Below are 12,128 nucleotides of genomic sequence, written 5' to 3'. Positions count from 1 at the left end.
AGGAAGAAAGGTTCAGGGCTAGCCACAGGCAGGCCACAGGCCCTGGTTCTGACTCAAGGCCTCACAGAGCGTTGGTGCTGCAGGAAGCCTTGTGAATCCTGTTTGTCTAGTCATCGTCCTCCCCTCCATCCTCAGTTTTCCCAGCCAGCCATGGGCCGGCCTCCCATGGCTGGTTCTCATCTCACAGAGGCCCAGATGCTCCGATCGTCTCAACCTGGGCTCTCGATGCACAGCCAGCATCTGTCCCCTCCCGCTAGCTGTCACCTCCTTTTCGTACGGGCTCAGCGTTGTGCTTCTTATATCCCCATCCCTGGAGTGTTTTACAATGGCACCGATGTCTCGGGCCCCTAGCATCTGCTTGTCCCCTGGTGTCTTGGCTCCCTGGATAAAGGCTGCAGGCCTCCACAGCTGTGTGACCAAAGAGAGGAGAACCTGAACCCTCTTGCTTCTGCCCCGTTGTCCCATCTGCTGTTGATGAGACAGGAAAGCACCCCCAGGACTCAGGAGCTAGTGCAGTAGAGCCTGGGCTTCATTCTAGTTCCTGGTGGTAGTTCCTAAGCAGTCCCACCCCTGTCCTCGACCCTTCCCAGCAGTACGCTCTGGCCAGCACGGCTCTTTCTTTCCTCCTTATCCCTGTTATTTCTTTGAACCTCACATCCATAGGCTATTCTGCATTTTCCCTCTTAGATTACAAGGTCTATTGCCTATGTGGGAGTAGTCAGTAATTAGAATATTTTGAACTATCTGAAAATCTTTCTTCTTCCTTTCACACCTTTCACCCCAGTCCCTTAACCCAGATTCTCAGGCTTGCCACAAGAACACAGAGCCTGGCACAGACTTGGGTGGAAGGGTTGGCTTTGGGGCCCTGGAGGCAGGAGTTGGGACAGTCTCCATTCACAGGTACCCTCCCTCCCCTCCCAGAGATGCCACAGGGAGCCCTACTGTCTCCTCACAGTCTACGGCTCAAGAACGCAGGGGTTTCTGCACAAGCATTATGCCATGGCCACCGGACCTGTAATTCTATGCTGACTTCTTTCTCCTTCTAGTTCAGAAAATGGGGAAGGGGAAATCTCTTCCATGTCAAGCTATTATCCACAAACACACAGACACAAAGAAAACATAAAATAAAAATGGAAAAGGTCCACTCGTGGGTAAGCATCATTAAGGAGCATACAAGAGGGTGTTGAAAGCTGGTTTCCCAGATGATGCCTGGTCTGGGGTCTCTTACTCATGGACTTGAAGAAAGGGCACTAACGTGTATCAGGGCCACACTGGGTGCCAGGTGCTTCTTACCTATGATCTCATGTAATTTTTTTTTTAACGTTTGTTTTATTTCTGAGAGAGAGAGAGAGAGAGAGAGGGAGACAACATGAGCAGGGGAGTGTCAGAGAGAGAGGGAGATACAGAATCTGAAACAGGCTCCAGGCTCTGAGCTGGCTGTCAGCACAGAGCCCGACACAGGGCTCCAACCCACAAACTGTGAGGTCATGACCTGAGCCGAAGTCGGACGCTTAACCGACTGAGCCACCCAGGCGCCCCTGATCTCATGTAATTCTTGAGTGAGCTATTAGTTCTTTTTATCCAAAAGATGAAGTAAAAATCTTAAGGGGTTAATTAATTGCCCTGGAAGTCACACAAGCAGTGGGTGACAATAGCGTGTTTTGTTGTGGGTCCATAAGACTTTAAAGTTAACTTCTTTCCATACACCAAGTGGTCTCTTAGTAAAATAAGATACAAAGGACACAGAGCCAATGGCATTAGAGAGAGGTAATGTGTTCCTGCCAGGCTTTGACTTTTTTTTTAAGGTTATTTGTTTATTTTGAGAGAGAGAGAGAGCAGTGAGCAGGGGAAGAGCAGAGAGAGGGTGTCAGTACAGAGCCCACCGCAGGGCTCAGACTCACAAGCCGTGAGATCATGACCCTGGCCAAAACCCTGTCAGATGCCTAACTGCCTGAGCCGCCCAGGCGCCCCAACGCTTTGACTTTAAGGACACTCACTGCTCTTTTGTAAGGCTGAGTAGCAGTCTAGAGCCCATGAATGGGTGTTCCTGGTGTCAATCTATTGCTCTTGGCCGTCTGTACTGAATAATGGGCCAAAAAATGACCCAGACCACCGAGGAGTGGCACCTCTCATCTCTTCCCATTGACCATTTACATCCAGGCAATACATTGCCCTAGCAGCCGCCCACTGTTTGTTCCTGAACTTAATTAGCACCATCCGAGATGCTCAAAAGTCTGCCTTTCCACACCTCCTGGCATCCCTTCTTCTTCTTTATCCAGCAAGAGCAACTAATCCAGTCTTTATTTTCTCTTTATATTTGAAGAGAGGGAGGGGGGGAAAAAGAGCTTTTTATGTGCTGAGTAGAAAGAGTAGTAAGGATATAAATTAGCATTATTGTGTAAGATAGTGACTTTGTCACCAAACTTTAGGGCTTTGTTTTGAAGATATAACAGTTCCTTTCTTTGGGTCACAGTGTCTCGTGTTTCCACACAAATATGTTGTTTGTGTATACGTAGGAGCTTAGAAAGTTTTTGCTGAATAAATGAAATCAGAATATCCAAGTTTGTTTTCATGTTCCTGGAAGTTCATGCATAGCAATACTATTTGTCTCTTTTTATCACTTTGTTTTTATTAACAAGTAATACGCATTTATTATATCTAGTGTAGAAAACCTAGAAGAAAAGGAAGGTGAAATTTTCATAATACCACCAATAGTTCTTTCCATTAACTGGTTTGTCTGTCCTTCGAGACATGTTATTTTACTGGAGTCAAACACAAGGAGATGGAAATTCCCTGGAGGCAGACCTGTGTAAACTTCTGAGTTTTTTATTTTGAGTTATTTATTCTGAGTTTACCTTTACAAGCTGTATGTTTTGGGCCGCCTGGGTGGTTCAGTCAGGTGAGCGTTGGACTCTTGATTTTGTTTCGGGTCATGATCCTAGGGTTGTGGGATCCAGTCCTGCATCACGGCCCATGTTGAGCATGGAGCCTGCTTAAGATTCTCTCTCTCTGTCTTTCCCCCTCTATCCCTCTCCCCAACTTGCATTCTCTCTGTCTCTGTCTCTCTCTCTCTCTAAGACAAAATAATAATAATAATAATAAAATTTAAAAATAAATAAAAACCATATAACTTAAGCATGTGACTACATTTTTTTTTAAACTTCATTTTTCTCACCTGGATAGTAAGAATCCATAACTACTTCACGGATTATCAGGAAGATTAAATGAAATATAAAGAACCCAAACAATGTAGCTAGTTGCAAGGAGCACTTGGAGAAATGTTTGCCTTTATGATTATCACATGTTATTACATCCAGCTTATTGTTACATCCATTATTAATATGGCAGTATTATTTTTCCATCTGTCATTTTCACCAAGTAACATACTGTAAGAGTCTTTCCACAGAATGTAGGTTGCTATAGCACCATTTTAATGGCCACGGAGTATTCTGTCCTGTTGTGCAACTGACTTTCCAGTTGGGACCTTCATCTTTTTTTAAAAACTCTTTTCTGTTAATGGCCTGGCAGCGTTGACATCACAGAAGAGAGCTGAACTCACTTTTTGCTCCATAGCTTATTTCCTTCCCTCAGGTAAGGTTTAGCTGTACAGTATTCACAGTTACTGGCCTGACATGAACGAGCTTCAGGTACTTCCAAAGTTGGACCTGCACCAAACTAGAAACAAATGTCACTATCACCAGTACCATCTCACTAATAGTCTGTAAGACCTGTTGTTTAAGATGGGCGTCTTGTTCTATTGTTCTCTTTTCTGTCAAGCCCCAAGGAATATGATGATCAAAACTTTCTACATGCTTCCTTCCTTATAGAAACAGCTGGCGTGGGAGAAGGAGGGGAGGACACATTTCTCTCTTTTCTAGCCTCAGATCAGCCACACCCCTAGTCCCTGGCCTCCCGTGCTGTGGTCTTTCCCCAGAGAGTTCTCAGTGGCTGTGCGCACCTCACTTGCATGTAGGATTGTCAGGTGGCCTCAGTGACCATGCCTGCATCCCACTGACCTCTGTGGCCTTGTCTGTGTGTAGGAAGGAAGGGCTATGGTGAAGCCCTCTTTATAGTCTAATCTTAATGGTGTCTGATTCCATGTAGTTCATTTAACCTTTAAAAATTGTTCAAGGACTTCTTTCTTTGAAGAGACGTTATCAGTCTCCACTTTGGCGTTATGATTCAATCAAGTCTAATCTCTTTCTAGACTAGAACATATGCTAGTGAGATGAGCAGTGATGGGGAGGAGCACATGGATATCAGAGCCGTGTGCTGGGCCTGGGGACACAGCGCAGAGTAGAAATGGCATTCAGTTTGGGGAACGCTCAGATGAGCAGGAGAGATACAGATATACTTAGACATACATGCAAGGCGATGAAAGAAACAGTAAGGGATATTGGGGAAGAAGGGAGGGACAAATGGAATGGCTCCTGAGCTCATCCAGGAAGGCTTGCAGGAGGGGGTGCTCAGGCTGAGCTGAAAGGCTGAGCTCTCTGGGCAGAGGGAGCTGCTGGTGGAAAAGGGCGTAGGGCATAGAGCCTGGTGTGTTAGAAGGTCAGTATGGCTGGAATGGAAGGTGTGGGATTGGAGGGGACCATGGAGGGAGGTGTGTTTGGAGTGCTGGGCAGAAGATACTGACCTGCCAATGAGGGGGCTTAAAGTGTCCTCTGAAAGCAAGGCAGGGTATCAGAGAATCTAAAATATAGAGAATTTGGATTATCAGTAGAAACATTTGTCTAAGAAACAGATTTTTTAGGGGAGAAGAATTGGTTGGGACTTAAATTGGGTCTGTGCCCCTGACATGTGAGGTCACCCTGCCAACCTGAGGTGTGGAAGGTACATTCCATACAGTTTGGGTTCAGAGCACGAGGACACACTCACAGCTGCCTCTCCTAGGTTCTCCTTGACCTTGATCCCAACCTGCTTGGTGCCAGGGGGTAATTCATAGCCCTTTGATTGTGTCCCCATAGGAAAGCTCCACAGAGGACCTCCTGAGGCTGACATCTAAGAGTTTGCCTGATCTGACCAGTTCAGTAGAGGACGTGTCCTCCTGGACTGACAACGAAGACCAGGAGCCAGACGGGGAAGAGGACGAAGGACCTGGCTCGTCTTCCGTCCAGGGAGCAGTAAGTGTGCCTCTGGTTTCCCCGGCTGCTCTGCTGGAAAACGATGGGTCCCTGGAGATGTTGATGGCAGGGTCAAAGATAATAGCTGAAGACAGTAGAATAGAGACCAGGATGGGAGAGGGAGTTCTTTATATTTCTTTGTCAGGTCTTCCAGACAAATCCATGAGAGTAATGATTTTCTTTCNTCTCATTGCCATGCAGTATTCCATGGTATAGATAAACCACATCTTCTTGATCCATTGTATAGATAAACCACATCTTCTTGATCCATTCGTCCATTGATGAACACTTAGGCTCTTTCCATGTTTTGGCTATTGTGGAGAGTGCTGCTATGAACATTGGGGTACATGTGCCCCTATGCATCAGCACTTTTGTATCCCTTGGGTAAATTCCTAGCAGTGCTATTGCTGGGTCATAGGGGAGTTCTGTTGTTAATTTTTTGAGGAACCTCCACACTGTTTTCCAGAGGGGCTGCACCAGTTTACATTCCCACCAACAGTGTAGGAGGGTGCCCGTTTCTCCACATCCTCACCAGCATCTAGAGTTCTCTGATTTGCTCATTTTAGCCAGAGAGTAATGATTTTCATTTAAGAAAAAACATGGAGGGGCTCCTGGGTGACTCAGCTGGTTAGATGTCTGACTCTTGACCGGCTCTGGTAGTGATCTCATGGTTGTGAGATTGAACCCCGCATCGGACTCTGCACTGAACACAGAGCCTGCTTTGGATTCTCTCTCTCCCTCTCTCTTTCTGCTCTTCCCTCACTCATGCACACACATGTATGCTCTCTCTCAAAATAAATATTAAAAAAAAAGAAAAAACATTGAAACTGGAAAGGGGATGAGAGAGCAACTGTGTATTAAGTTCAGGTGTGTATATCAATTTCTAGCATGATTATTAATTAATATATGTGAAGATTTTATTGCTACTTAATGTAAGTTTGAAAAGTAATGTTTGTGAATTTAAACTTAGAGAGGGGTTCCTGGGTGACTCAGTCATTTAAGCACCCCACTCTTGGTTTCAGCTCAGGTCATGATCTCACAGTTTGTGAGTTCAAGCCCCACACCAGGCTCCACAAGGACAGCTCAGGGCCTTCTTGGGATTCTCTCTCTCTCTCTTCTCTCTCTCTGCCCCTCCCCCACTTGCACGTGCTCCCTCCAAATAAATAAACAAAACAAATTAATAAATAGATGGAGAGATTCCAGTTGCGAAGTAGAATATGTTACAGTAACACAAAACCCATTCAGGCTGAGTTGTGTAGCTGTCTTACAATTTCAGTGGACCTGGGACTCTTGCTGGCTGGGGGCTCTTACGTGGCCTGTGATGTTTCACACCCTCGTGGTCTCTGGCACGGGGTCAGGAGGGCTTTTGGTTAACGGTGCCTGCAGTGAGGCTCTGTGGTTTCATCTCTGGACCCCAGATCGAACAGATGTGTCATTTTCAACGTAAACTCCTGTTAGCTCCTGTCCCAGCCATGGAGAGGGTGCCCGCCTTCTGCCGTTTGGAGCCCCTTCCCCTCTCCCACCAGCACTACCCCTAGGCAGCATGGGTAGGCATTGGAAAATTAGTTTTGGCCAAGTTAGGCCTTAGAAGACCAAGAAATTGCATGTTTTACTACATTTACACAATGTTATTTTATTTCAAGGCAGAAAAAGTTGCTTTTCCCCTTTCTTTTTGATCACTAGACACCTAGGACCACTGAATATGGTTGTGCAAGTGTGGGCTGCACAAAGGTGCTGCATCTAAGGAAGCACATTTGTATCATAAAAATCGTAGGTTTTTACATTTATTCTGACAACTCTCTGGAAGATGGCAGTAAAGAGTTTTGCTCCAACAAAACCAGTATATCAGGACAATTTGCCGATAAAGGAAGGAAAGAACCTGAAAGAAGAGATGCCTTTTTGTAATTTGCCCAAAGGCATTGTATAAGCCCTATGTTGATTTGAAACATTTTTCAAGGTGCTTTTCCACAGGAGAACTTTCTCAGAAGACTAACCTATAAAGCAAATAAACCAGAATTGAATGAATGGCATTAAGGTGAAGAGTTTAAGAACAACTGTGGTTATTCCCATATCTTTGGATCATGACACCTTTCAGTGGCTTCCCTTACTTTTACTTTCAGTAAGGGTAAGACCAAACTAATTTCCGTGGTTTACACTGCCTCCCTGACTCCTGCCTACTTCTTGAACCTCACTTCTCATGGAGCTCATCACTCCTAAGCAACCACTACACTGCCCTTCCTGTAGTCTCTGATGATGCCTGCATGTTTTTCCGCCACAGGACCTTTGCAAATGCTAGTCTGTCTCTCTGGAATCCTCTGCCTGAATAAGATGAGTCCTATTCATCTTTGGGATCCCATAGCATTACTGCGTCCAAGAAACCATACCCGTGTATATTTAAATTAAATCTCTTACTTTTCTGGGGCACCTGGGTGGCTCAATCAGATATTGGCTCAGGTCATGAGCTCACAGTTCATGAGTCTGAACCCTGCATCAGGCTCTCTGCTGTCAGCAGAATTCCGTTTCCAATCCTCTCTCCCCCTCGCTCTCTGCCTCTCCCCCACTCACACTTTTTCTTTCAAAAATAAACTAAAAAAAGCTTAAACGAGCTTAAAAAAAAATCTCTTAGCTCTCATAGCATGACTGTGTGGCTCTCCTGTGAACTGCTTATCACATTTGGATTTGTGATTATTTGATTAAGATCTACTTCTCCCATCCAACTCTACACTCCATGAGATAAGGGAACGTGATGACTGGATTGGGTTCCCAGTGAATCGCTAGAATTTAGCCAGTACATCTGGTGCTGAGTTATAAATAACTAAATGAATTTCAGATCAAACAACAGAGGAAGCATTCATTGAATGCTAATGAAAATGACACCAAAATCGAACTGGATTTACCCACCATGAAAATTATGGCTACTCAGAGGCCCACAGCTAACCACAGGGTGGCAGCCTCAAAGGGCCTTTGGGTTAATATCGACCTTCCGCACCCCACCCCTTAGCCTTCAGGGACAGTCTTTGAATAAGCCTGGAACAGGCTTGAATGTCAGATGTCTCCTCCCCAGGGCCACTTTCACTACTGCCTGTCTACCCTTCCTCCCCACGACCTCCCAGCCCTAGGGGCCCCGCCTTCTCTGTGTTACCCTCTGCTCCTTGTTACCCCTGGCAGTGNTCCACCTTGACACCCATATTTCCACCTGACCAGCCAGACTTCCTTCCCTGGTGCCCCTGCAGCCCGGCTCCCTCCCCCGGGGACCTCCCTTCACAGGACCCTGCTGCTGGGGATACTGTCCTGGGACTTCTCAACAGAGAGCTCAGCAAGCTCAGGATCTTAAAGAGAAGGAGAGGCTCGGAAGCATGTCTGTGCCTCCTCTGATAAAGCCCAGGGCCATTCGTGTGGCACAGTAGTCTCTGTGGAGAGGTTACAGTCACGTACGTTTTTAAAAATTCATCACTCGTACTCTCACAAGAAACACGAAGGAATTCTTTAAGTGCAAATTTTTTACACTAAATACTGCTCTAATAAATGGGCCTTTCTCTATATTAAATACAATGTGTTGCCTATTTTTAAATTATACTTATTTGTATAAATTTATAATGTATTTATTATAATTTAATGTATTATGTATGATTTAAATGAATTTTTCTGATTATAATACTATTTTCACTATATAAATGGGTTTTGGTCAGAAAAACCCCACAAGGCCATAAAAATCACCCACAATCCTTCTATTCAAAGATAGCCATATTTGACATTTTTAATGACTTTCTATTTGATATTTTTCCTTCAGCACATATGTATTTTTTAAATTCTAGTATAGTTAGCATACAGTGTTATATTAGTTACAGATATACAATATAGTGATTCAACAATTCTACACATTACCAGGTGCTCATCAGGACAAGTGCACTCTTCATCCCCTTCACCTACTTCTCCCATCCTCTAACCCACTTCCCCTCTGGTAACCATCAGTTCTCTATGGTTAAGAGCTTGGTTTTTGGTTTGTCTCTTTTTTTCTTTGTTCATTTGTTTTGTTCCTTAAATTCCACATATGAGAGAAATCATATGGTATTTATCTTTCTCCGACTGATTTATTTCACTTAGCATAATACTCTCTAGATCCATCCATGTTGTTGCAAATGGTAAGATTTCATCCTTTTTTATGGTTGAGTAATATTCGTGTGTGTGTCTGTGTGTGTGTGTGTGTACGCGTACACATGCATGTGTGTGTGTATCACAACTTTATCCATTCATCTATCGATGAACATTTGGGCTGCTTCCGTAACTGAACTGTTGTAAATAATGCTGCTCTAATCATAAAGGTGCATGTATCTTTTTGAATTTGTATTTTTGCATTCCTTGAGTAAATACCCAGTAGTGGAACTACTATATTATATGGTAGTTCAATTTTTAATTTTTGAGGAAACTCCACACTATTATTCACAATGGATGCACCAGTCTGCATTCCCACCAACAGGGCACGAGCGTTCCTTTTTCTCCACATCCTCAGCAACACTTATTGTTTCTTTTTTTTTTTCAAAAAAAATTTTTTTATTTATTTCTAGGAGAGAGAGACAGCGTGAGCAGGGGAGGGTCAGAGAGAGAGGGAGTCACAGACTGAAACAGGCTCCAGGCTCTGAGCTGGCAGTCAGCACAGAGCCCGACGCGGGTCTCGAACCCACGAACCGCGAGATCATGACCTAAGCGAAAGTCGGACTCTTAACCGACTAAGCCACCCAGGCACCCCAACACTTATTGTTTCTTATGTTTTTTATTTTAGCCATTCTGACAGGTATGAGGTGATAGCTCATTGTGGTTTTGATTCGCATTTCTCTGATGATAGGTGATGCTGAACATCTTTTCACACGTATGTTGGCCATCTGTATGTCATCTTTGGAAGAGCGACAGTAATTTCTCTACCATAGCAACCCTAAGGCAAGGGAATCAAAGCAAACACAAACTGTTGGGACTACATCAAAATAAAAAGTTTCTGCACAGCAAAGAAACAACCCACCAAGCTAAAAGACAACCTACTGGATGAGAGAAGATAGTTGCAAATGGCATATCTGATAAAGGGTTAGTGTTCAAAATATATAATGAACTTATATAACTCATCACCAAACCCACAAATAATGGAATTAAGAACTGGGCTTTCTGGGGTACCTGGGTGGCTTAGTCGGTTAAGCGTCTGACTTTCGCTTAGGTCATGATCTCGCGGTTCGTGGGTTCGAGCCCCGCGTCGGGCTCTGTGCTGACTGCCAGCTCAGAGCCTGGAGCCTGTTTCGGAGTCTGTGACTCCCTCTCTCTCTGACCCTCCCCTGCTCACGCTGTCTCTCTCTCTCTCTCCCTCCTAGAAATAAATAAAACATTTAAAAAAAATTTTTTTAAAAGAACTGGGCTTTCTCCAGAGAAGTTACTTATACTAATTTAGACATTTAGCAGTGGTCAGTTCTCATTCTCACCAATAACATTTAAAAAATAACATTATCTTTTAAAAAAGTTTACCAATTCATCATATGTTGTTTTATATGTTTATTGTATTTTTGCCAAAGGACTTGCAATGCATTGTCATAGCCTAGTTTATTTGGGAGACTCAGCGCTAATTCTCCACAAGCCCATGTTTCAGCACAGCGTGTTAGAGATTCTCTGTCCTATCAGCTGAGGCTTTCATAGACGGTCCCCAGCCCATTATCGGTGCGAAACCCAAACCCATCCTGCGTTGATGGCCCTCCCTTCTCTGAGCTTCTCTGCCTTCCTCACAAAGCACTCACAGAGGAGGGAACACCTGGGCTTCTCCCCGGCTCACCACTGATGCCTCAACACCAGGCATTTGTTACCACCCTCTTGTGCTCTGGTCTTAACCAGGAGAACCAAGCCTGAGATAGAGAGCCCTGCAGGACCAGAAATCGGTCAGCTGGCATGATGTATTTTCTGGATTTGACAGTGTGCCCCGGGGATCTCCCCTGCCCTGCCTTATAAACGTATTGAACTACAGAGAAAAAAATTCTTTTTTTCAGTTCTATGTTTACAGTCTAAGACTCTCTGTTTTATCATTTTTAAACACTAATGAACCAGGTAAATGAAAGAAACCTGGTACTGTTTAATCACGTCACAAAGCCTTTTATTTCACAGATGATAATGCTTAAACCTGCTGCCAGGCTCCACTCAGACATTGACTATTTCTGCACCTGTAAGTCACTGCATGCTCCAAGCCTGAGCTGAGCCAGTGTAATACGGAGGCTGGAGATCTGTGATGAGCGCCCCTGTGATTGATTTTGCATGGCTATAGTAGACAGCAATGAGATTTCCCTTCCAAAGAGATTGAGCCAGGCTTAGAATAAAGTCATATGGTGAATATCAAATTGGAGTAGAGGCAGGAAAAAAGAGAATGCATTGGGCTGGGACGGGGAAATTCCATGGTTATTTGCATAATTGTCATCCGTCTCAAAGGGGTCTGGCTTCAGTAACAGGGCTCTGTCCACCATCCACCGCTCACCCCCAACATCCAATATGAAAGATTGCCAGTTCAGTCTCCAAGATACCTAAATCTGGCCCTCTCCCCCGTATCAGCTGTGGGCCTGGCCCACATGATTGGCCATTCTTTCCCAAGTCTTCTCCTCTTTGTCTTCTACTCTCCAATTTCAATTTTTAAATAAGAATCTGGCCATGTCACTTAATGGTTTAAAACTGTTCAGTGACTTGGGGCACCTGGGTAGCTCAGTCAATTAAGTGTCCGACTTTGGCTCAGGTCATGATCTCACAGTTCCTGAGTTCAGGCCCCATATCCGGCTCTGTGCTGACAGCTCAGAGCCTGGAGCCTGCTTCAGATTCTGTGTCTCCCTCTCTCTCTGCCCCTCCCACACTCATGTGTGCACACACTCTCTCTCTCTTTAAAATAAATAAACATTGGGGTGCCTGGGTGGCTCAGTCGGTTGAGCATCCAACTTTGGCTCAGGTCATGATCTCACGGTTCATGGGTTCGAGCCCCGTATCAGGCTCTGT

At 44.7% G+C, this 12,128-nt stretch overlaps 1 protein-coding gene across 2 annotated transcripts in view; it reads left to right on the top strand.

Moving 5' to 3' along the window:
• PDZD2 (PDZ domain containing 2) overlaps nt 1-12,128 on the top strand; it is a 232,776-nt gene that overhangs the window by 147,080 nt on the left and 73,568 nt on the right. For both annotated transcript variants that reach the window (XM_077755838.1, XM_077755839.1), the window contains exon 5: nt 4,971-5,126. In XM_077755838.1, coding sequence (XP_077611964.1) covers nt 4,971-5,126 — 156 coding nt within the window. The remainder of the gene's footprint in view (nt 1-4,970; nt 5,127-12,128) is intronic.

This window comes from Crocuta crocuta, unplaced genomic scaffold (genome assembly GCF_008692635.1).
Source record: "Crocuta crocuta isolate KB4526 unplaced genomic scaffold, BGI_CrCroc_1.0 scaffold222, whole genome shotgun sequence".
Classification (NCBI taxonomy): Eukaryota; Metazoa; Chordata; class Mammalia; order Carnivora; family Hyaenidae; genus Crocuta; species Crocuta crocuta.
Note: the sequence above shows the minus strand (reverse complement) of the source record. Positions and strands in the feature narration are given on the sequence as shown.